Source organism: Mauremys mutica, chromosome 4, assembly GCF_020497125.1.
Source record: "Mauremys mutica isolate MM-2020 ecotype Southern chromosome 4, ASM2049712v1, whole genome shotgun sequence".
NCBI lineage: Eukaryota > Metazoa > Chordata > Testudines > Geoemydidae > Mauremys > Mauremys mutica.
Window position 1 is genome coordinate 32,910,687 of NC_059075.1, and position 26,644 is coordinate 32,937,330.

A 26,644-nucleotide genomic window follows, 5' to 3' on the forward strand; every position below is an offset into this window, starting at 1 on the left:
GTGTAACAAGTCTTTGATGCCTTTTTTTTTTATGATACAGATGAGGCCTCTGCCCAGTTTATCCAGTCGCTAACTTTGTCACACGTCTCTGCTCAGTATGATGTCCCTTATGTTGCTGATGCCACCCTGTGTGCATGTCTTCTGGGCACTGTGTCTACTGCTGAGGTGTGGGATAACTTCCCAGATTTTTCAAAAGTGCAGGATACAAACATGGCTAGACAGCATAGCAGGTGTGGACACACTATGTTTCTTGTAACCAGTTCTGATTAGTATCTAAGTGATTACAAAACCACAGTTGTTCTTGTAGAACTGTCAAATCCTAAAACATAAAACTTTCAAGATATGCTGGCCACATCAGTGTAGACCCACAATGTAGGGATTGTTTGTAAATGTTTCCGTGGTGTATTTTTGTTTTTAATTTCTCTGGGAAAGATTATCATTTTCCCCACAGTCTTTTTTACCCAATCACCAAAATATCATCTAAATTAAGAAAACCAGAAAGTAAAATCATACAGATACAGCCTATAAACAAAGGCTAAAACTGCCTACAACTACATGAATAGTAACAAAGTACATTGGACTACTAAAATTCTTTCAATTTTGTTTTCTAAGTTAGTGTTTAACACAGGTAAGATCGTTCTGTTTTAAATACGAATCTCCTCTGGACAGTCTCCCTGGACAGTCAAGCTAAAGGAAACAATATTTGATTTGCAGTAGTAAATGAACCCGATCCTGCAAAATGTGGTGTATTAAACACACTGTTCCACCCAAGGGTCATGTGCAAAAGTTAAAACCACCATTTCCAAACAGCTCAGTGTCAATGCTGACTTTTGAGAAGAACTCTGCCTTTGGCCTGTTTTCAGAGTTAGTAATGAATGTGAGTTTGTAAACTCTCTTATGAGAAGTGTACTAGGAGTGACCCTTGGCAGTAGAACAAGCTGATGTGATCTGAAGTTCAGCACCTGTCTTTCTATACATTGGCATTTGTGCAATTCAGAACACAGGGAGAACCAAACTGGTGCAAAAACTTATTGTAACTGATTCTGCATTTGTTGACTTTAGTGTTACAGCAATCGTATGTTTAGTATTGTCATGTAAGAAGTTATTATAGCTATTTACAATACAATATTATATACTCAAGCTGGAATCAAACTCTTTTTCTCTGTAGGTGGAGTTAATTTATTTTTTGCTTAGACATTAAAATCTTTTACACTCTGCATCATTTGTATTATTAATAGCTTGTAGAACTTTCTGCTACATCACATTACTCCCCTGGAAATAGAACAACACATGCAAAAGTATGAAAAATGTATTTTTTAACAGTAAAAAGTAATTTTCCAACATAATACCCAAAATAAAATACCATGAAGCTATTAGCAGGAAATTGAATTTTTTTGGTATGTAATTTAGTATAAATACTGACAAGTTGTGTGTGTGTGCGCGCGTGTGTTCTTTTTTTTTTTTAATGAGCTCATTAGTCATTCAGTTTAGCAATGCAGAGGCAGCAATCGGCAAGGGCGTGCATTTTTATGTCTGCTTCAATTGCACACTTCATTTATTTGGACATCGCATAGGCGGCTTTCTCTGTCACACAGCATCACTGCACGATTAGCAAGTTTCGCCCCAGGGCAGCTGGGACGCTTTGCTGGGGCAGATGTTCTTTTCAGCTTATTCAGTGGCCGCTCTTGGGTTGTTTACCGTTGTCATGGCTACCTCCATTTCCATAGCAGCCGCGCTGCTGCATCTGAAGCAAATGAATATAGTTATAAAAGGATCATATTTTATTCTGTCTCTATAACTTGCCATCTGTCAACTGATGGCTCATGATGGATTCAGAAACCGATTTACAAATAACGGCAGCCAAGTAACAATTTTTGCTTATATTAAATGTAACAATAGGTACAAACACAAATCACTTAGGTACTTTCAATGAAACACTGCTTTTGTTTTTCCTGATTTTAGAGGTTTTTGCTTCCAACACTTTCTCACAATAATAATTTAAATTCTTATTGATATATGAAAATGACCGAATGTCATCTTTGTGTCTGATTCCATGCAAGTATTCTTGACACTCTCCACTGTGCTAGTAGCTCATCCCAATACACTGACAACAACTCATGAAATGACTTCTACTTGCACAGAGCATTAGTAATGAAACCTGAATACTAAGGCTGTCAAGCCAGTAAAAAAATTAATCGTGATTAAAAAAAATCACGATTAATTGCACTGTTAAACAATAGAATACCATTTATTTAAATATTTTTGGATGTTTTCTACATTTTCAAATATATTAATTTCAAGTACAACACAGAATACAAAGTGTACAGTGCTCACTTTATATCTATTTTTGATTACAAGTATCTGCACTGTAAAAAACAAAAAAAAAATTTCAATTCACCTAATACAAGTATTGTAATGCAATCTCTTTATCATGAAAGTTGAACTTAAAAATGTAGAATTATGTACAGAAAATAACTGCATTCAAAAATAAAACAATGTAAAACTTTAGAGTCTGCAAGTCCATCCAGTCTTTCTTCTTGTTCAGCCAATCACTCAGACAAACAAGTTTGTTTACATTTTCAGGAGATAATGCTACCCACTTCTTGTTTACAATGTCACCTGAAAATGAGAACAGGCATTCTCATGGCACTGTTTTAGCCGGTGTCGCAAGATATTTGTGTCAGATGCGCTAAAGATTCATACATCCCTTCATGCTTCAAGCAACATTCTAGTGGACATGTGTTCATGCTGATGATGGGTTCTGCTCGATAACAATCCAAAGCAGTGTCGACTGACGCATGTTCATTTTCATTATCTGAGTCAGATGCCACCAGCAGAAGGTTGATTTTCTTTTTTGGTGGTTCGGGTTCTGTATTTCCTCATCGGAGTGTTGCTCTTTTAAGACTTTTAAAAGCATGCTCCACACCTTGTCCCTCTCAGATTTTGGAAGGCACTTCAGATTCTTAAACCTTGGGTCGAGTGCTATAGCTATCTACAAATCTCACATTGGTACCTTTGCATTTTGTCAGATCTGCACTGAAAGTGTTCTTAAAATGAACAACCTGTGCTGGGTCATCATCCGAGACTGCTATAATATGAAATATATGGCAGAATGTGAGTAAAACAGAACAGGGGACATAAAATTCTCCCCCAAGGAGTTCAGTCAAAAATTTAATTAACACATTATTCTTTTAAAGAGCGTCATCAGCATAGAAGCATGTCCTCTGGAATGGTGGCTGAAGCATGAAGGGGCATACGAATGTTTTAGTATATCTGGCATGTAAATACCTTGCAATGCCGGCTACAAAAGTTCCATGCAAATGCTTGTTCTCACTTTCTGTTGACATTGTAAATAAGAAGAGGGCAGCATTATCTTCCATAAATGTAAACAAATTTGTTTTTCAGCCAATCGCTAAAACAAAGAAGTAGGACTGAGTGGACTTGTACGCTCTGAAGTTTTACATTGTTTTGTTTTTGAGTGCAGTTATATAACCCAAAAAAATCTACATTTGTAAGTTGCAGTTTCACGACACAGAGATTGCGCTACAGTATTTGTATGTGGTGAATTGAAAAATACTATTTCTTTTGTTTCTTTCACAGTGCAAATATTTGTAATCAAGAATAATATGCACTTTTATTTCAATAACAACACAGAATACAGTATATATAAAAATGTAGAAAAATATCCAAAATATTTAATATATTTCAATTGGTATTCTATTGTTTAACTGTGATTAATCACGATTAATTTTTTTGAGTTAACCACATGAGTTAACTGCGATTCATTGACAGTCCTACTAAATACTCCTCACCGAAACTGAATAGCAAGCTTGAGAGGAATAACAGAACATACCGTGCACGCAAGCATATACAGTACAGTGACAAATATACTTCAGTGTAGTTGACTTAACAGCAGTTTTGGGATCATGTGCAAGTTTGATCACATGTTGGAATTTTCCAAAATAACATTTTGGATCATTTAATCTTTATTCCTTTTCAATGCAGAGATTCGGTCTAGCAGGGGGGTAAAAACAAGATTAGCCCAGTTGTAAATAATGTATTTATTGGTTGATTTTTCCAGATCCTGACATTGATGCTGCCACTGCCATGATGCTTTTGAATACTCCCCCTGAGATACAAGCAGGTTGTGAGTAGATATTTCTATAGCATATAGCACCATAGACATGTAAAGTTAACGTTCTCTTTTTATAAGTATACAGCATACCAGACCAAAAAAGGAGGATCTAATGAAGAAATATAAATTCCCTTATAGACACTACTTTACACTAAATAATATTTTATTTTTTGTGAAATATAATATCCACTATTACATGAATAACAATTTTATATCTCTGTGTTAGAGATAAGATTGTTATTCATTAAATACATAAAATTTAGTGACCTGGGACAAGTGAGATAAGACCTGGGGTAACAACCAGAAGTTGAGAAAGAGAAGAGGGATACATAGTTTTTGTTTTCATTTTGCTTTGATTTGACTCCATCATGTGTGTGATTGAGGCCACCTGGATGTTTTCTGGTCAGTTGGACACTATTTCAAATCCTTTCTTGCACGCATACTTTGCATTTTGCCTGTGTAATATGCAGTGCTAGGGCCCTAGGCAGGCTCCCGGGGATGGGGCAAATTTTGGCTTCCTGCCCATAGGTCCCTGTCATTCTCCAGCTGGGCCCACAGATATTATGATCATTTTTTTTATTGTTTGAGGCTAGGAACCCATTGTGTTAGGTGCCTTACAAACATGGGACAAAAAGATGGTCCCTACCCCCCAAAGACCTTACAATTGAAGTATAAAACTAAAGACGACAGATAGATAGAGATGGTGGAGTCCAAGGAAACAATGAGACAGTATTGGTCAGCATGACAGGCAGTAATACCAAGCAACTCACAGCTTTAAATATAAGGACAGATTTCAGAGTAGCAGCTGTGTTAGTCTGTATCTGCGAAAAGAACAGGAGTACTTGTGGCACCTTAGAGACTAACAAATTTATTTGAGCATAAGCTTTCGTGGGCTACAGCCCACTTCATCAGAATTTAGCTGGCTAGCTTCTCTGACATTGGTTTAGTGACCAAATCGGACTATAAGGGAAGCCTTGGTCAGCACTTTTTTGCTCTGTCTGGGGAAGAGAACCAGTCACAATCCAAAGCATTCCCTGCACAGCCAAGGAGAGCTTTGGAGGGAGCCATCGTCAGCCTTATTCAAAATCCCACGGGAGAAGGATCTGCTGAGAATCTCCCCAGAGAAACAATTCTCCCCAGAGAAAAAACGATTTGGCCTCACTCCCATCCTGCTTCATCCCATGGGATGAGGCTGAGAATGTCAATGGAAGGAGGAGAGAAGTGTACATGGAGAAAGAGAGATTTTATCAAGGGATGTGGCATTCGGGGTTAGTGGAAAGAATGGGCTGAGAGAAGCAGCAGAGGAGGAGAGACTGAGGGGATCAGTTAGAAAAGAGAATTGGGATGGTAGAGAGAGAGAGAGAGCAGGAGGAAGAGATGAAGAACATGGGGTGAAGAAGTAGAGAAAATAACACAAGGAAAGAGAAGGAGAAGATGGAGGGGGAGGAGAAAGACACAGAGAAAAGAGCAAACACTGAACATGATGTACTAAAATACAGAATAACGGGAAAGTGAGAGTGGAGTAAAGGATAGGCCAATGGCAAGGGAATGGGGACATAGTAAGTTACTCTTAAAAATGCCAAAATGTTACAATGCATGTGAATGTTTCCTGCTTTTGTAGGGAGTGTTTGAGTGGAAGTAAGTTTGGGACACAGGGTCTCTGGCACATCCACTATAAATAGCGATAAACCATTTGGCCAGGGATAACTTAGTTTATAAAGATACTTCTGAAAAGCCAGTTTCTTATGTTGTTGGAATGTACCAGATCCTCCTTCCACCACCCCAAATGGACGTATTTATTTTTACAAAATATTCCCACTGCAGATACCTCCCATTCCCACCCCACCTTGTCCAACCCATCCTGCAAGTTACTCAGTTCAAACACGGACATATATAGAGAGAGAAGAATATAAGAGAGGAAAGTGAAAACATCACAGCCCTGTCCATCCTGCCCACTTCAAAGATGTCAGCAAATAATGATGGCTCCCAGGCTGGAATGTAACCTGTGACTTAGGTGGAATGGACTAAGTGGGATAGACAACAGAAAGTGTTAACCCATCATTGATCCTTTAGCTAAAATATTATTGCTATGTTATCTCTCTGTAAACGTAAAATTAGGAAAGTGGGATAACCTGTTCTGTGAATTTCAGTGGGCTCTGCCTGTTTACCATATTAGGAAAATCTTAGGCAACTTACCTCAGATAATATCTAGTGCACATTGAGAAACTACTGCATGAAAAAACTTCTGACTTATTTTCAAATAAAAGGTAACCAGAGAGAAAAATTTCACAGCAATCCTGAGTGTCCTACAGAAGCCCACATTTCAGTCTCTACTCCTGTTACAAACTGTAACAGATTGTAAATCAAGCCATAAATCATCAGTGAAGTAAACATGCTGATGTTATCAGAGCCCTTGAAGATTTAGGACTCAATCCGCAGTGTTAGGTTACAGCATCATGGGTGTATTCAAATCACAGCTGAAAAATGCCCTGGGTTGAACAACGTGCCTTCCAGTATTTGGTATAAAGTGGAAGGGGCATTATGTGCAGTTTGACCATAACTAATGATAACGGACTGTTGAAAATGTTTTCAGTAGCTGAGCATGTTTGACTGCAGGTGTGGCAGCTGCTTTCACAACAAAGGTGATCCGCTGAAGACAGCCAGGAGCCAAGAGTAATTTCACAATATAAAAATGTGATAAGTCAGTGAATTTAAATCTTAAGCTCATCCAGGCCCTGCCTGCACTACAAAAATAACAATGTCTAAACATGATTATGAATCATAGTTGTGGGCAAGCCAGATACCGTACTTGAATTCATAACTGCATGGACAGAAAAGACCAACATATTCTAACCATGTTTCAGGTATCTACCAAGCTTAATTCCTGCTTCCCAGGACATAGTTTTATTCTGGAGCGTATGAACAGAAGAAAAAAAAAATGTTTGCTCACAGCCATGTTTCAGAATAGTGTTTTAAGCTTTATTTTTGTAGAGTAGCCTAGGCTTTGCTGTCAGAAATGAATAGTCTGAGTTCACGCTCATCTCTGGTGGAAAGTACCTCCACACATGCATCAAGAAAGCCAAAGACAGAGCAAATCATTCCTGCATTGTAACAGAATTTTTACATTTAAAAATGACCATTTAAAAATCCATACCCATATGCCATGTGCTGCTGAAAGCCACAGATGCATTTTAATATTGACTTTTGCTCTTATGTTAAATGGCGTCTAATCCAATGCTGCCTCTATTCACCGTTTACTCCCAGCCTCACTGCATTTTAACTGTCACTTAATAACTAATATATAAACCTCTTCATAATTTAGATTATGTTTTGTGGGGGAGGTTACTTTATAGAATCTCATAAAATTGATCAATCACAATTGACGCCAAAAGCTTGAAAATAATATAGGTATAGTCAATTATTGACACCCTGTCAAATGCATTCTTGAAATATTTAAAATTTTCCAATAAAGCACCATGGTAAATCACTTCAGATTTGTAATTCAAACAAACAAACAAAAAACAGAGAGAGCCAGCGGGGTACAAAACTCTATTGAAACATACAACCAGGCTGGCACTCAGAGCAAAGCATGACAGCTACTACAATAATGTTCAGAAAAACAGTGAAAAATATGGTTTTAAGCGATTATGTATTCTACTTGGCATACATAATATACAGAATTAAGTATTGTATTTTACAGAATTTTGTGAAGTTTGATTACGCAAAACACTTCCTTAAAAAGTAGTAGTAATTATCACAAGTCACAAATACATTGGAACTTAATATTTTAATACAAATTCATGTATTTATTTCTGTCATGACCAATATTTAGATTTATGTTTGTAACTTGAGGATACATGTTGACTTGTTATGTCACCTGTGGCAAGTCACTTTGTCTCTGTGCCTTAGTGTTGCCTGTTACCCATGCTGGGGAAGCTAAGGTGCAGAGAGGCTAAGTGGACATCTTAGGCAAGACGAGGAACGAGTGATAGATCTGGGATCAGAATGTATGGTTTCTGATCTAATATACTTCAGGGGATGTTGTACAAACATTAACTATTTAAGATTTTCAACCCTTTGAAGTCATAAGAAGCTATGTGAATGATAAATATCTTTATTAGAAACCACTTACAAGCCTTTCATGGTTGATCATTCAGACTTTGTACAGTTTTCATTCACTAGGTCATGTAGCTTCCTCAAGTAGCAGAGTAAGGGTTTCTGAGTTAGGAACTGCTGTTGTAATCTTTGGCAAACTGTAATTGGTTGTTCTGCCACTCAACCTGTGTGACCTTGGGCGTATCATTTAACCTTGCTTTGCTGTAGCATAGTCTTTCTAGTTTTTTGCAATGTGTTTGGAGATCCTCAGACAAAAATTACTATATATGTATAACACATTAATACTTTACAGTTAATAATAATAATAATGGGTGAAATCATTCCTTGAAACAGTTGCTTTAGAGGACAGAAGAACTAGAGGGAGTAGCACACGCATCAATTTATTCCTGCAATTAGTGAAGCCAATACCATAGTTCAAGCATCATAGTAGTGATCCTGGTCTTAATTCCAAAAGGTCCTAGTTCAGCAAGGTAGTTAAGCAAGTATGTAATTTTAAGCACATAAGTGGTCCCATTGATTCTGTGGGATTACTGGGATAGCTGCAGTTACACATGCACTTAAGCACATTGCTGAACTACAGCTTAACAGCACAAATGCAAACAATGATTTGCTAGAGAGAATGCAAGTGTTAACCAGGGAACTGAAGGCTGGGCATTTCTCCATGAGGGTCCCCTCAACTTTGAAAATTCCTTCTCCCTTTCCACATCTTTGTTTCAAAATATCTTGAATCTGCTGACCTTCAGGGCACTCTACAAAGCCTGTTGTTTTGGGTGGGATTTGCAGAGGACTGAGAAGGGTGTTGAGGAAGGAGTTCTTTGGGTCCTGAGAAAAGGATTTTTGGTATTTTCGTTGTATAAACCTGGGGGTGGGGTGGAGCGGGGCTGTCAGTTGCTCTTTTTCTGCTTTGGAAAATGTTTTTAGTTTTCTCTCAGGGCACCTAGGCACAGGTTTTTAAAGGTATTTAGGCATTGCAACCGTGAGTGTTGCAACACTTCACTAATTTAGGAGTCTAAATTACATTTTCAAAAAGGATTTAGGTACTTAGGGGCCATGATCTCATTCACTGTCTTTTTGGTTATATTAAATTAAAAGAAAATGCCTAATGAGCTCTGACTTTTTTCTTCATTGACCTAAAATTTGCTTCCCACTGTAATTTACTGTTCCATCCAGCCAAAGTGATTGTGGAAATGGAAGACCTGTTTTCAAGAATGGCTCAATGCAGATATAAACTTAAAATAAAAATCGCTAGAAGAAATCCTGCACTTGGACTGATGGGTAAATGGAAAGAGCTGCTATCTTGGCACATCTTTACTCTCTGAAACCTGATAACCACAATGCCCTATCGTTACCTCTTGTAAACAAACAATAAATAGTAAAGCTGGCTGGGAATTTATTCTGACAGAATATTTTTCCATTGGAAAATACTGATTAACTAAAATGTCACATGTTGCAGAAATGTGCTACTTTTAAACTCAATTTGAAATTAAAATTGAATAAAAAGCATTTTGGTAAAGAGCATTTCCATTTTCTGTTTCAAAATGACTTGTTTCAGTTTTTAAAAATTGTATATTATAAAATATAAAATTTAAAAAGTAGGAACTGGAATAAAACATTTCAGTTTTGTCAAAACAAAACATTTAAATGTACCTGAATTTTGGTTTGTGGGAAATTTTTATTATTATTTTATTATTTTTTATTATTATTTATTTATTATTATTTTTATTTTTGTTCCAGAACAGAACAAATTTGAAATAAAAAAAAAACTTCACCCAAAACAAAAATCCAGTTCTCACACAACTCTATTGCTATGGTGTTTGCCTATTTACTAAAGAATGATGCTAGAAATCTGCGGTTTCCCACTCCTTACATGGTAGAAGATTGCAGAGGTTGCATTAGTTTTATAAAGTTTTCTCATAAATATGAGAATTCATATCTGGGATTAAGTGGCAACAGAGGCTATGTCTACGATGCACCACAGTTTGGACTACGGGAGCCTGGATAGCCAAGCGCACCGCAGTGCTGTTCTGTAACTTCCTCCTGTGGACACTGCCGGTATGAACTAGAAGGTTCCTAGTTTCCATTAATGTAGTCCTCTTCAAACAGGATTACATTAAAGTGAACTAGGAACTTTTTAGTCTTTGCCCACAGTGTGCATATGGGTCAGTTACAGTGCAGCACTTTGGTGCGCCCTGCCTTTCATGCTTCAGTAGTTGGAACTTTGAGGCAGTGTAGACAAGCCCAGAGATTCGCTTAAGCTTCCAAATGTGAGCAGGGAGAGGAGTTAAAATTATGCAGCCTAATGGGGAAGTTTGGGCTTGGCGTAGTCTTAGGGTAGTAGAGATTATGGGTATATCTACGCAGCAATCAGGAGGTGTGATTGCAGCATGCTTAGGCATACCTGAAATAGCTTTGATGGAGCTAGCTTGCTAAAAGTAGCAGTGTAACCACAGTGGCATGGGTGGCAAAATGGGCTAGTTGCCAGAGTACAGTCCCACCCAGGACACTAGGTATGAACTCAGGCAGCTAGTCCATACCACCACGGATACTATTTTTAAAAAGCTAGCTTGATCAAAGCTAGCTCAGTTATGTCTACATGTGCTGCCCCTGTTGCAATGTAAACCTAACTTATGTGATTAAGAGGTTGCAATCTTATCCCTGAGGAGCAAAATGGAAGAAATTAGGAAGATGGGGCCAAATTCATCACTGGTGTAAGATGAGGCAAGTCAGTAGTGTGGCATATTAAGCAAATAATGTTTGCTTGTGGCAACAACTGATGTCTCGTGCCTTGCACATGACAGACATTTCCCTACTTTCCATGTCTGTAGCCTGAGATAAGGTGCTGTGGCAGACAATGAAATGGAAAGAAATTAGCAGATGGAGGCAAAAATTGACAGCCATTCGGAGAAGGCCTATATCTTTATTTTATATCCATCTCTTTTGTGGTACAAGAGATGGGTCAGGGAGGACAGCCTCTGTCTGAAAGCCTGTGTCCCATGATACCACAGGAGACATGGAGACAAATCTGCTCTTGCAGAATACCTGTATAGTTTAATGTTCACTTTAAAAACAGACTTTCTTTATCAGGCAGATAAGCTAGTTTGGTAAGTTTATTAGTGCTCTAAAAACTGTGCATTCAGTCTAGTGCAGAGAGCAATTTACCTTGAGCTAGAAGAGTTAATAAAACACACCACGATATCCCAAATGGAATATGGAAAATGTTTGCATTTATTACCTTCTCCTTTTTAAGGTCTCTGATTTTAAATATCATCTCAGGACTGAGCATGGTTTATTGTAACTTCTATGCCCTAATGTTTAGGGCAACCAGACAGCAAGTGTGAAAAATCGGTACAGGGGTTGGGGGGGTAATAGAAGCCAATATAAGAAAAAGACCCCAAAATCAGGATGGTCCCTATAAAATCAGGACATCTGGTCACCCTACTAATGTTTGAAACATGAATTTCAATTCCTTGATTTATTTATCTGGATGCTGCTGTGGTTGCTGTATGATGAGTGATTCTATGCACTGCATATTCCTTGTCCTTTTTTCACCCCTCTCTTTGTTACTCACATTCCCTGCATCTAGTTCTGATGTTAAAAAGGTGTAAACTTCAGGGCAGGAACCTCATCTTATTCTGTGCCCTATGAGTGTTTAACAGGCTTCTCTGGGTGCTGTGAAATACTTAAGTTTAGGTGGGGTGCTTAAGTACAGTAGAGTAGAGATTAACTCTTTTCCTGTCAGCGAAATACAAGGTTATGGACATAATCTATTAAGGGCAGTGATAAAGGAAGAGATATCGCTTGCAACCTTCAAAACTAAACTGTACCATGTGCTAGAGTATGTACCACATTGACCGAGGGGTGGCTGCATGACCTAGTAGCTTTCTTCCATCTCTGACTTCTATCTTGCAGCCCAAGTTTTGACTTTCTTTGATTTATGGGTTTGTATCAGATCCTTATGGATTAGTATTATCAATGTTCTCTGTGTATAGCAGTGTGGTAGTCACTTTATTATGGGTTATGTTGTAATACAAAAACTTGCAGGGAAGCATAACAAGTTCAGACGTTTTTCCCTCACGCAATTTCAGAGATGTTTTTTATTTTTATTTTTCCGTTAGATGTATTGTTTCTCTCTCCAGTTGATTGTTGGAAATCTTGATAAAGCAAGGAAGGGTAACTATGGAATAATTGCTACAGAGAGGACCTGATTTTACTCACATTGGTGTAAATTAGGAGCAACGCCATGTAAGAGTCATTGAATTACAACATTGAGAAGAAGCTGAGAGTGAATTTTTAGAGCTGGCCCTGATTCTCCACACATACAAATATTAACTCCGTTAACTTCAATGGCAGTACCTCCTGATTTACACTGGTGTATGTGAGAGGAGAATCAGGTCCAGTGTCTGTGTCAGTACAAAATAATGGCGAAAGCTGAATAGTGAAAGACGTGCACACATCTTACTGTTCCAGCTTCTGGAATTTCTCCAAGACGGTTGTTTATGAAGAAGAAAAAACATTTTAAAGGGAAAAAATATATGTGGATGAGTTTCCTTAGCAGTGTGTCTCAAACATCAGAAAGTTCTTTAGTCATTTGCACAGAAAGAGGGTAGATTACTTTAAATATGTCTAACAGGAGGCAATGTGTTATGTTAGTTAAAGCAGGATTGGCAATGGGGATTCAGAATTATGAAACGTTACTCCTGATTGCCAGTGACTGACTATGTGACCTAGACAAAGGCTTGGTCTACACTACCAACTTATGTTGGCATAACTATGTAGCGGCTTATACTGTAGCACTGTAAATGGAGACAAGCCCTAAATCACTTCACCTCTTTGCCTTGGATCACCCATCTGTAAAATGAGAATAATACTGATCTCAGATGGGGTGGGGGGGAGAGGAGAGGAATGGGTTTACGCTTAATTAATTAATTAATATTTGTAAAGAACAAGTAGTTCCTTACATACAAGATACCATGTAAGTCCAGTGTGTTAATTTTACTATGGCTCAATTGTTGCTCTGCGAGCAGTCCCACTCACGCTCTGCTTCCTGGTTCCCCATCCTTGGGGTGGAAGTATCCTACACCCGACCTATACTTGACACTTTATTACTTCCTCCATGCAGCTGTGCTGGACAGCGTATTGGCTAGGGTTGAGGGAAACTTCCACTCAGACCCCACCGATCAGCCCCGGAAGTGGGGTGGTGTTCCTGCTGTCCTCACCCTTGCATAATGCGGGCAATCAGAATGGAGTTTGTAAAGGGGTCCATGTGCCCTCCTTCTCCCTTGCGCATTGGGTGTTAAGGACCAGGTTGTGAACCATCTAAGTAAGAGAACAATGCCCGAATTACTGAAGTTCGGGCGGAGCAATTCTGAATTTTCAAACTATTGGACTTTCAGTTTTCAAATGTGAATCATTCCGTTTTAAAATATTTTTGGCGTGTTACTTTGGTATTGGAAATAAGAGTATTGGTGCTATGTGAAATGTTATTTTAATAACAGGATCTTTAAAATAAGGTAAGAACAAGTAATACAAAATACTCTTGTAATAAGGCCTTCACTCGCCCTCGCAACAAATCAGCCGGAGACCCCTTCTGAGTGCAGTCATCAGTGCTTTTTATTTTCAGTGTCAGCTCCCACCACCTTCTGTTTACAGTCTGCTCCAAACCAGCAACCTGGAGGACAGCTAGCTTCTCCAGCCAGCAGGGATACATAGCCTTTTGGTTCCTCCCTCTCCTTTCTCTTCCCCTCCCCTTCCCCCTTCTCCTTCACTTCCTTCCTGCCAGCCTTATATAGCTCCCTAGTTAATAAGGCCTGCAGGTGCTTCTCTTCTAGCTATTAAGCATGACATACTCAGCCAGCCCCAATTAATACTTCTTAATTGGAGCTGGGCTAACGGGCCTGGCTCAGGACCTCCTAGCCAGCACCCTGTTACAGTGCTACAGGAAACAATCCTAGCATATGAGCTGAATGGTTTACCTATCGATCAAGAACTTCTTCCATTAGGTGGTTGCCATTCTGTTTTTTTTATCAGAGGCTCAGAAATCCATTAACACCAATTTAACCAGTAAAAATGTGTTTTCATTATGGCGTTGGCTTCCTATTATTCCTATTATTGCTTCCTATTCTCCCTTCCTCCTCCTCCTCCCTCCCTCCTCCCTCCCTCCCCACCGCTCTGTTCCACCCAATCTTTCAGGTATCTTGTATGTTGATATCACCTGGCCAGTCATGCAGCGGTGCTGTTACATGACAATTTAGAAAGTATTGTGAAACAAAGGTGGTGGCAGCAATGACATAATTAATGTAAGCTGAAGTAAAATGATGATTGAATTTGGAATGATGATGTTCTCAATATTCCAGCTACTGCATATTTTAAATTAAACATAAAGTCCCTTCTCCATACCCAGACAAGTAGTCCTACTGAAGACTTTGCAGGATCAGAACCCTTAATTAAACCCAAGCATAACAAAACTGGCAATGGTGGGGAAGGAAGTGGGCTGCGAACAGGCAGCCATGACTAAAGAGAGAGCAATATTGCTCCCGGAGTGACATTTCTCAAAGGATAGCAGGATTTTATTTTGCATCTATCATGTTGCTAAATGGGTTTTACAAACTTCTCCTCTTGTTGAAAGGCTGCATGAAAAGGATATGTGTAAAGGGAGGGTGGACTGGCAGTGGAGTTATCTCTCACTGTTCCAAATGGTCTACATAGAAGGCGGTGAGATGAGAAGGGGTATAGATATGAAGAGAGCAATTAAGAGGAAGGCATGAAGAGTTGGGAGGGGGGGAAGATACTCATGAGAGCAGAAATGTAAGCAGAGGTTGGGTTGGGCAGAACCTACCATCTGAGAGACAAAGTCTTGAGCTTGATGCAGAAGGGGAGTAGAAGCTATTGAAGAGATTTGATTAGGAGACTTACAGTCTAAGAGGCAGAAGAAGAAAAAAAGCTCTTCATAACATCATTTTGTATGGCCTGCAGTGGAGCAAGATGAGAACTGGGCAACAAAAGAGCTTGAAATAGTCAAAGTGGGAGAGGACCAAGGTTTTAGCCATACGACTGGAGAGGAATTGACTGATTTTCAAGCATGTAAAGACAGAAACAGGGTTTTTCAGTGAGCTGGATATGAGGAGACAGGTAAAGGAAAGTAGTGAGAGGAGTCAAATGTGACACTGAGCTTTCAGATCTGAACAGAGGTGGAGCAAGGAAGGAAGAGTTGGGTGCTGATTTTTTGCCTCTTGTTTTATTTGAATTGTCAGTATGTTGGTCTTGAAGTTTCATGAAGTTCTTTAGGCAACACTTGTAACTCATTAACATAAATCACAAATTCCTCCATATACCTTGAGGGTGTTGTCCTTGGGAAGCTTCATTCCAAGGATTGTTGATATGATAGAACTTATTGCTCTGAAGTGAAGGGGACTTTGCATTTTAAAAAACAGGACCACATAATATACTCCTATATTCTGTATCCATACTCCTTGTTGAAAAGCCCTGTTGATATGTGACCGTTTTATCTGTTGCTTCAGGCTATGTTGCTCTTTGGGGTTTTTTCCTAATCTTATATCTGAATTTTCCTTGAGCTTTACTCTACCAGTCTTATATTACCTACATATATTGTACTTCACTGATATTCAAGCCCCTTTAAATAGGCACTGTTTACACAGATTTGGTCCAAATTTTACATTTTGTAAAAGCAAGCTTGCTTTTGTAAAATCCCAACAGTTGTTTTAAGCAAGTAAACATTCTATCACAGTGTTTGCAACCTAAACATTAGAGCACTGAGAATCTGGAAGTGAAAACGATTATGCAGTGAAACTGACTTCATTGATTTTCCGGTGTTGGGGTGGAAAGTGCGAAAAGTAGAACAGTAAAAATAGCAAAAAGTAACTTGATTATTTCAGTTATAATAACTGAAAGTCAACTTCCAAAGTTCAGCCTAAAGTTAGTCACTGAAAGCTATATTTGGACATGTAAATATAAGTGACCTGTTGTCCAGAAGTGCTAAAAACCAAAGGTGGGTAGAAGCCAGTGACAGGACTTGATTAGGGATTAGCATGCTCTAAGCAGAAGGGAAAAGATTATTTTCACAGCAGTATTCAGTGTGGTTTGGAGTTGAAGCAAGGTGAGCATTAGGATGCCATTTAGGAGGAGGTGGTAATCAAGATGGGATAGGGACCATACCTTGAAGTCAATAGGAACAGTTAATGCTCAGTACATAAGAAAATCAGGTCACTTTAGTTGAACTGCCTAAGTATATATTTAGGTGCCTAACTTTAGGCATCCACTTCTGAAAATGTTGACATACGCTGGCAATAGTAATAAAAGTTTCTTTTAAAAGAGTATTTTATTTTTAGATTGCCAGTCTCCCTTCAATTAGAATAAAATAAAAAGTCTCTAAAAATAAAAAAGCAGTTGCACAATAATAATAATGGCAATTTAATGAGTACATCCACAGCTTTAGGAGGGTAATGGAAAAATGACTTATTAAAGGAAAATCAACGAGAAAAGGAAAAATCAGGGCTAAATAGGGATACTTTACTGAGAGACAAAGTTAGATTGGTAAAGGCTACTGTTCCATTCTGAGATGGCCCCTGTTGTTGTGTTGAAAATACACCCCCACCATCCACACACACATGCACAAAGTGAAATCTGGAGTGGTTTTCCCTATTGCTTTGAAAATACCTCAAGTACTTTTGATCAATTTGCATGCAGAATTTCTAGTTTTGCAATTTAAATGATAAAGACTAGGTGGTGACTTGCACTATGTGCTTTTGATGACACATAATGGGGAGTAAGAACCTCCTCTTAAAACCCTGCCTGGGCTAACCAGGCCTTGAGTCCAGTTGCACAGAGTAAGCAAGGACTGTGCACCGACTATGTACAGACACACTCCTCAAAGAAGATTGGGGAGTGAGTAAAGCCAGAAGGCACGTCTTCACTGGCAACGGTAAAGTATTGCTGTAGCAGCGCTTTAATGTGGCTTGTGTAGTCACGGCACAGCCGTTGGGAGAGAGCTCTCCCAGCGCTCTAAAAAACCCACCTCCACGAGGGGCGTAGCTACCAGGACTGGGAGCGCGGCTCCCAGCGCTGTGCACTGTCTACACTGGCACTTCACAGTGCTGAAACTTGCAGTGCTCAGGGAGGTGCTTTTTCACATCCCTGAGCAAGAAAGTTGCAGCGCTGTAAAGTGCCAGTGTAGACAAGCCCTTAGTTCTGTCATTTCAAATATTCTTCTGGTCAGAACAGCTGAGGTGTAGTGTTGCAGCTGTTGTGATTTGTTCCTGATATAAGCCAAATAGAATGCAAAAATATATCCCTGAAACGCTCCCCCTCTCATTTTACTTCAGAATAGCAATGGTAGCTGTCACTCAAGTGTGACAAAAAGTACTTCTAGTACAAAACCTTGTGGGCCAAAGCCACAGTCTGGAATACAGCTGAATTACAAATCCCTAAAAATCCAAAAAAATCTTTGTGGTTCAAATAGTCAGCACTTGTATAATGACGTGTCCTAGTCTTTTCTTGAATAGAATAGGACCCAATGAAGATGGAAGATCACTGATCAAATAGTGTATAACGATAAAAAGTTATGACTTACGGATATAATGGCTTATATTATGGCTTGTATTTTGATTATAATATGTTCTTTCTAAAGTATTTGCCATTTTTGCCTTAGATAAATTTTACCTCAGTAATTGCAATGTTACCTAAATTTTCCTATGTTTACTGTAGGCTGTTGTGTAAGGAATTGTCTATGGCAATTAAAAAATTTGGGCGTGACCTCTGTGAACCAAGTTAAATTAAATATTTTGCCATTTTTACTTAGCATATAGAATAATGTGAATAGCACTTTATTGTTAACTATGAACAAAGGTTTTTGTGAAGTTTTTAAAGGTGAGCGCTGTATTAGACATTGTTATTTAACATTTTCTAAATTTATTTTGAAGAGCTTAACATCAAAAATGCTGCTTAAAATTTTTTCTAAATGTTTAAAAATTTTCTTTTAGTTCCCCCTGGAGTGATACAAAATGGAGCTCGTGTTCTGAGTAGAGGAATGTTCCCAGGAGTTAGGCCATTGCCAATCAACCCTATTGGAAGCATGGCTGCTGCAGTAAGGTAAGGGTATATAAGTACAGAACCAGCATTAAAGAAACTAATTATTAGACAGTGGATATACTCTGGATATGCAAGGATTGTCGTCAAAAGTCTTGACACTTGTTTTTATTTCTGAGATTAGATGAAAGGACGTAGTGGGCTTTTTAATTTTGTTTTTAGTACATGTCCTCCTGGATCATCATTCTATGTATGACAAGTGTCTCATGAGCGACTGTCTGTTGCACCCTGGCTTCTCTGAAAAGCGGGATTGTACATTCATCAATGGATTTGCAGGTTATGGTGACAACTTAGTGCTGTCAGCTCTTTTTCTCGCTACAAGCATTCTGTTGTGTTTCCATTTATAACAAAAATATTTAGCCTAAATCTTTTCCTAGAGTTAAATATCGGACACCAGAATATCAGTTATAATACTTAAACAAATTCTGAGGGTATGTAAACATTATAGCTATCATTATTAACTTTGTGATGTACAATCTGAAGTCCTTTTAGTGCGTGGTCCACTTGCAAGAGTATTTTGAAATGTTCAAGAATAGAATGTTGTTTTTAAGCCATGAAATTAGGTCTGTATCCTTCAGAAGGGAGGACAATACAAGATACATAAGAAAAGTCCGGTAATACTGAGGGCTCTGATTCAATGGTTTGTTTTACTTAGTGAAAGCTAACTCCACTTGAGACAACAGAGTCACACCATGGAAGAATTTAGCCATGTGTGATGCTATTATCCTTCTCTTCCAGTGTTCTCAGTATCTGCAAAAAATGCTTCAGCTGTGTACCAGTTGGGTGCCCTGGGTGGACTTCCATAATTTATGCTGATTCTGGTTTGGAGAGGACCATTCAGGCTACATCATCTGCTCTCACGGTTCTCAGCCAGAGGTTACAAGTCTATAAACGAAAATACTATGATTACTACTAGATCAGGGTTTCTCAAATTTCTTTGCACCACAACCTCTTCTGACAACAAAAATTATGATGTGACCCCAGGAAGGGGATCAAAGCCTGAACCCACCCAAGCCCTGCCTCCCTACGGGAGGGGGCCCAAGCCCAAGGGCTTCAGCTGCTGGTGGGGGAGCCTGTAACCTGAGCCCCACTGCCCAGGACCAAAGCCCTTGGGCTTTCCTTTGACCCTGCCCAGTGCAGGTTGGGACTCGGCTTCAGTCCAGGGCCGCAGCAAGTCTTCATTATAATTGCCTCAGTTGTTTGTGCCCTTTCATAGTCAGTGCTTCTGGAAGTTCTCTTTATATCCAAACCCTTAGGTGTAGTTCATCCAACCAACAGCTGGAGACAGAGTACCTGAGACATGCACAGAGGGGAAGATATTAATTCAGTAACAACCTATGGCTGTTTATGGGCTGTTGTTAAACCACATCTTTTCATCTTCTACTCTGAATGAGGCATCAACCAGAAATACAGAGGGTTTCCCTTTGTCTGCACCTGTTAAAGGTCTATTCTATCCAGCAATAGCAGCCCACACATCTTCGAGCACTGATGCCACTGGCTGTCAGCCAGAGCCTGTGTTTTGCTCCAGGGGGATCATAGAGTCATGGGATTAGTTATTTAATATTCTTTTAAAACATAGACTCCAGTCTAAATGGTGAGGAAGGACAAGAATGGCTGTTCCAGAGCTCATCCTCCCCCTCAACTTATGGCTGTTGTTTGAGCGACACAGATATTATTTCAGAATCAGAGGAAGCTTTGTGGGGGAAAAGGGGATATCTCCATAGAAACATGTTCTTCCTCCCGCCTCCCCTCCCACACCACCACTTGAAGACTTCCATAGTTTTGCTCCCAATATTGCCATGTTATGCAGGGCAGCATATACCTTAATTTTTTTGTTATCAGAGAGGCTCACCACCTGCAGTTCCCCTGCTGTTCCTGCTTCCAGCAGGTGGAATAGTGTCTTTACCCTGTTGAATAGTAATGAAGAATAAAGAGTTTGGGAGGGGGCTTGGCAAGAGTTGGGGCACAGGAGGGGTTTCGAGGTGCCGGATCGGGGCAGTGCTCACTTCGGGCGGCTCCCCGGAAGTAGCGACATATCTCTGCTGCTCCTAGGCAGAGGCGCAGCCAGGTGGCTCTGCACATTGCCTCCGCACGCAGGCACCAAGCGGTTCCCAGCCAGTGGGAGCTGCGGAGCCAGCATTTGGGGTGGGGGAAGAGCACGGAGCCCCCATGGCAGTTCCTTCGCCTAGGAGCAGCAGCAGTTTCTAGGGAGCCATGCAGAGCCAGGTAGGGAGCCTGCCAGCCCTGCCCCAACCGGATTTTTAATGGAGATATTAGAAATGTCGGTTTCTAGAGCTTTACGGATGGTAAAGTGCCGGATAACACAGGTTTTACTGTATTGATAATGGGAGCTTCAGTCTAGCAGACAAAGGTATAAAAAGTTGAAACTAGACAAATTTAGAGTAGAAATAAAGTACAGTTTTTTAATCATGAAGGCAATTCATCACAATCCTTGCTAAATTGTTCCAGAGGTTGATTTTCTGTCACTGGCAACTTTTAAGTCAAGATTGGATGTTTTTTTTCTAAAATATATGTTTTATTTTAAACAGGACTTAATTCAGGAATGTTCTATAGCCTGTTATACAGGAGGTTAAACTAGATGATCATAGAATCATGATCTGGTCTTAGAATCTATGAAATTCTATTTTAAGAAAATGACACCAGTATTCTAAGAGCCTAGAATAGCTACAGATTCTACACAATGATATGGAGTAGAGGGTCTAATAGATATTTTCCTTCTCTAAAATTATGTGGCTGTTAAATGATGTTGGTTCTTCCTGGTTGCCCCAATGGCTATAGGTTCTGTTGCCTATTTAGCTATCTTGAAAAGTGAGGAAATGCCATTTGTTTGTAATAGCTTGATTTCAACACAACTATGATTTGCATCATGAGAAAGTATGATACTTGTCCCTAAATTCCAGTGCATGTATTTAATCCTTTTGTTTTAGGATAGACTGGATTATTCAGATGCAGATTTTGTATTTCTCTTTTACATCAAATCTGTTCAGTGCTGTGAGAGCTAATTAAAAAAAAGGGGGGAGAGGGATCTGAAGATACTTTATTGAAGTACCAAAAAGAACCAATGGCTTGTCTATCTGATATGACAGAGATCACCCCATCTTCTGTGGAAGAGAAGAGCCTTCATGAAGGATCCACTGGACTGTAAAGCACAGAAAAGCCTGAGGGGAATGTTCTTGGTTTCAAGGATGTTCTTTCACAGAGTAACTTGTGCACCTTTTGTATCCACATGGGCTAATCTGTCAATACTTTTTTGGTGTTGAAATGCCCGATACCAAATACCCCACTACAGGTTCAGTATGACAGCTACCTTTTAGAGAGTGGCTATTACCTGCCCAGGCTTTGGTTATTCAGTCCAAAATTGCATTATCTTTCTTTGCTGCCATATCAAATGGCACACGTGCTATCGATGTCTGTGCAGTCTTAGCATATATCTGGCTACAATCACCACATGATCTCTCTTGGCATGACAGTTTTCAGGTTTTTCCTTCCTGGTTGACTTTTGTTTTGTTACTTCCTTTCTACAACCTAACTTCTGTAGATCCCTTTTTATTATTTCTCTGTCTGCATTTAAGTTTGCAGATCTAAACAGTTCAGTCTTATCTGTGACATACTTTGGCTGGCTGAAGGATACAGCTAAGCAAATATTTGATAGAATGGGTTGATCACAAGGAGGTAAGACTTTCAGCAAATTACCCTGTTTGGGCATCAGGTTATAGTCACAAAAAGTTAGGTTTTACGTTGCCATTGTAATTGCAGCTGGATAATTGATTATTCAAGATCCTTTCTGTGTAAGAGGATGAAACCTAACTAAGCATTGACCTAACACATTGAAATCACTTTGGCTTCTGATGTATTACCTCGCACCAATTCCATCCAATTGAGCATTTTACCGAACTGTGGCTTTTTAATGTGGGAAGTGAATGGGTTGCAGTGTTTCCCAGTTCTAAGCAATATACCATCTACTTGCTTACTTTTCCCCGCAGGAAGAACAAATTAGGAAACGATCTCACATAATCACTTCGCCTTTTGTGTACAAAATAAGGTGCAACTGAACAGAATTGCTTGAATAAAATACCCTATTGAAAAATATTGAAATCAAGACAAATCCACCACTTTACATGAATAAAGATTAGCCATTGAGGAGACAGTCATTATGTTGTAGTGCATTTGGCTTAAATCTCATAAATAGATCTTTTGTTCCAGACTGATCTGTAAATGGGGAAAAAAGCATCCTATGCTATTTTAGTTTATGAATCATCGTCTGTTGCTAAATCTCCACAACAGAATGTAGCTGGATGTGTTTTGACAGTAGTTCTTATTTACTTTATTCACACCACTTTTAGCTTGTTTGCCACCACTATTTTCCACATTGTGGCTGACAAGTCAAGGAGCCAGCAGAAAATAGCTGGGTGAAATATGATACCAATGCTGCTCAGAATGTAGGATGCTTTAAAATGTCTCCAGTATGGGAACCATTGTATTATTCAATTTTAGTGTACCCCAGCACTGTGACATCATCTGCGCACACTTAAAAAACAAGCACAGTGACATTCTGGCCTCCAGGCACATACTTTCATTTAACGTCTTTGTAAACAGAAAAATCAAGTCACACCTTAGAGTGGGCAAAGGCTTGACTGATGATTTGACGATTAAGCTCTGACTACCTGAAGAAGCAAGTCCTGTAGTCTGGGACGGACGGACGGACACACACACACTCTTCCATTGAAATGTCCAGCCTAAAATCTTCATGAGAGCACATTTTAGGGCCTGTTAGTAGAAGCACCTCCTCAGTCAAGATAATGTATAGGGAGAGATGTTCTATTCTAGGTAATCAGGTCCCTCATCATTATACTAGCTCTTACATCAGGGGTAGGCAACCTATGGCACGGGTGCTGAAGTCAGCACGCGAGCTGATTTTCAGTGGTGCTCACGCTGCCCAGGTCCTGGCCACCAGTCCGGGGGGCTCTGCATTTTAATTTAATTTTAAATGAAGCTTCTTAAACATTTTAAAAGCCTTGGTTACTTAACATACAACAATAGTTTAGTTATATATTATAGACTTATAGAAAGAGACCTTCTAAAAACATTTAAATGTATTAGTGGCACGTGAAACCTTAAATTAGAGTGAATAAATGAAGATTCGGCACAGCACTTCTGAAAGGTTGCCGACCCCTGTCTTCCATAGTGCGTTTCCTCAGTAGATATCAGAGTGCTTTACAAAGGAGATCAGTATCATTATTCCTGTTGTACAGCTGTAAATCTTTACTGGGTACAGCCAATGCCTAGAATGGCACGTGGAAGGTGATGGGAAAGAAGAGCAGGGCATGGAATGTGGATGTGATGCACACGCGCTGCCTCTCTCCACTAAGTAGACATCTGCTGCATTCTGCACTAGCTAAAGTTCCAAAGGAGCTGTCTTTATTTTGTAATTGTTTGTATTAAAAAAAAAAAAGTGATTGCATTAGTTCCCTTTTGATGCGTCAGTTGCATTTGGGCACGGCTCCATGGCCTAAGTGACATACCAGATGTATTGGGTTAAATCCTTAACTGGTGTAAATTGGCATCTCTGTTGAAATCAAATGGAGCTATGTTAGTTTATGTTGGCTGGAGATCTGGCCCATTATGTGGAAGAGACCCTGGAATTATGCAGCATTGTCTCCTGTCCATTACAGTCAGTACAGTCTCCCTTGTGGTGTTTGTGTAATTAGATACAAAATTCATTGTATTTTACTCTGCCCCAAAATGTTCAATGTGCTGCAGATTTTTGTGTGCTATAGAAGTTATTAGGGGAAGCTGGAGGTCTGGGCTGTTGAGAGACAATTGGGGCCTAGGTCATCCAGGAAGATGTGGGGAGGCTGTGGATTTTGGTATATAGAGGGCAACTGAGGAGGCTTTTTGTTCTGGGAAGGGAATGCATCTTTTCTTTACCTTCCCAGATTGGGTAGAGGAAGAGGTGGGGAGGCAGTGGTTTGATTACTTCATTGCCCACCTCAGTCTCTTACCAGTGTCTGCCACTACTTCCAACAACAATAGATAATCATCTAAACTTGATGCTCCAGATAAAATGGTCAGCAGTGGAATGGCTAAGTAATGGGGTGGATAACCCAGCACTAGGGCAGAAAGAGTTAAATGTTTGCTCTGAAGAGAGGGATGAAACCATCCTACAGCACCAGTCAGGAATACCAAGCCTGGAGGGAATAAAATGAATGAAGCAGGCTTCAGAGCTGGGATTGTGGGTCTAAGATGGAGAGGACCTAAAGAACTTGGGATGAGCAGCCTTGAACTGGTAACCTGAGGAGCAATCAATCATGGGGAAGTAGCTTGGACTGTATTTGCTGTCTTTCTCTTTGTTTGTTTGTTAATACAATCAGACACCAGGATAGGGTCAAGTTTTGACCCTATGGAGCGTGTGTAAACGGCTTACAGCAGGTAAGAAAGTCAGCAGCTTTCATTTAACTGTTATGAGTTAAAACCCCACTGATATGAATATGAGCTCTTGTTTCAGGCTGCTTGCAGACTCAGGCAAACTTTGGTGTATCAGTTAGGCCTGGTTCACATGATGAAGATTATCTGAACAACCAAAAAGACCTTAGAGCCCGAACCTAGTTTGCCTGTGAAGTCCAACATAACAGTTAGGAATGGTGTCCCTGTTTCACATGCTGGTTTGTTTTATTTATTTATTTGCTTTTCTGAATCAGTCGTTCAAGTAATAATAACTAAATGAACAGAAATAAACTTAGTATGCAGCATAGGTACTAAGACATAAGCAGAGTTATGCACCCAGACCATCCATGAATGACTGTAGGTTGTCTGTGTAAAGGAGCTGGAATGTATTTCCATATAGATGTTCTTAATTTTATTGTTTATTACTAGAACAATCTGTTTAATACAAAAAAAGAATCCAGGTTGCACTGCAGCCCATTTCCTGCTGTATTATGCATGGTGCGTTATTTTGTGGAGCTGAAGGTGTTCCTTTTATGAAAATATTTGACTCTGAGTTTAACTTGCCTCCTTCTCCAAAGTGAAAAGGGCCACATTTGTTTTAATAACTCACTTTAATAACATTATAACATAAATTCAGATTTAGAGTTTAATTTGCTTTCTTGTTGTCCTGTACAGTGCTATCTAACTGACAATTCCACCAACCTGCAAAGTAACCTGTGACTTTCTTGCAGTGTTAAGTTTACTATATGGGTTATAGCAAACCTGGAAACTTCCAATGTCCAGAAGAAAAATTGACATGCCCGGTTTTCTCCAGTTCATTTAACTGGGATACTTTCTGAGATTCTAAAACTCCCACTTACAAGTGCATAACGTGTTTCATTCAGAAGAATCCAAAAACAATTAAACTGATATTCCAACTATATACAGAGTTCACTTCAGCCACCAGTAAAATGCAGCCATGTGACGGGTGGAATGTAGCTGGTGTTTAGAAGCAGAACTTCCCAACAGTTAAGGACAGGACGTGAATAATACCATATCCAGTTGAAATCACTAGAGGAATTCACATAGGCAAAATCTATTTACCCCTTTGGAATTTGGCCAGGATGCTTGAGCAAACACCTGTATGCTTGCCAAAAAAAAAAAAAGATCTTTAATGTCCTTCAGTGGTTTCAACTTCAGTTTTGTCTCTTCTAGAATATGACCCCCTGCAAAGTGAGACCCACTAACACCATGCTGGGGAAATAATTTCATTACTGACTTGCAGAGAGGAGATCCACCCACTGTAGACTCCATCCTGGTCCCATTGTAATCAATAACAAACCTTTTATTGATTTTCAGTGAGAATGGAATCAGACCTTAAAATGGCCATCTCTATTTCTGGCAATACCCCACGTGCTCTGACTATGGCCTAGTCAAATTTAATTATTTGTTCTTTTAAAAAAAATCTTTACACTGTAGCTATGGATTTATAAATCTTAAGTGTTTTCAAATTTAGTTAAGGTCCATCAGAAGAACAAAATATTTCAGTGCAAGAAGGATGAAAAGCAACCAAGCACATCCCAGTGGTCTGTGCTACAAGCTAGAGATTTGGCATGAAACAACTTGAAAAGTGCCAGTTACTAGAAAATCTGGATGAACTTCTGGGTAATTTTAAAAATCTTTGTGGGGCATTGATTTTTAGTAGCATTTTTCATCACTGTGATGATGAGTTTAGCATTGTTAAATATCTGTCTAATCTCCCCTTTTTAAAAAAGCACATTAGGCAAAATGGGCATTTTTGTTTTGTTAATGCTTCAGTGGTAGAGAGGGTTGTGTTTAGAGGCCTTC

General features: G+C 39.4%; 1 protein-coding gene across 8 annotated transcripts in view; it reads left to right on the forward strand.

Moving 5' to 3' along the window:
* Positions 1–26,644, forward strand: part of FOXN3 (forkhead box N3) — a 318,212-nt gene that overhangs the window by 279,100 nt on the left and 12,468 nt on the right. For 6 of the 8 annotated variants that reach the window (XM_045014705.1, XM_045014703.1, XM_045014706.1 and 3 more), the window contains 2 exons: positions 4,082–4,147; positions 18,247–18,355. In XM_045014705.1, coding sequence (XP_044870640.1) covers positions 4,082–4,147; positions 18,247–18,355 — 175 coding nt within the window. The remainder of the gene's footprint in view (positions 1–4,081; positions 4,148–18,246; positions 18,356–26,644) is intronic. The other 2 variants (XM_045014708.1, XM_045014709.1) reach the window with 2 other exon arrangements.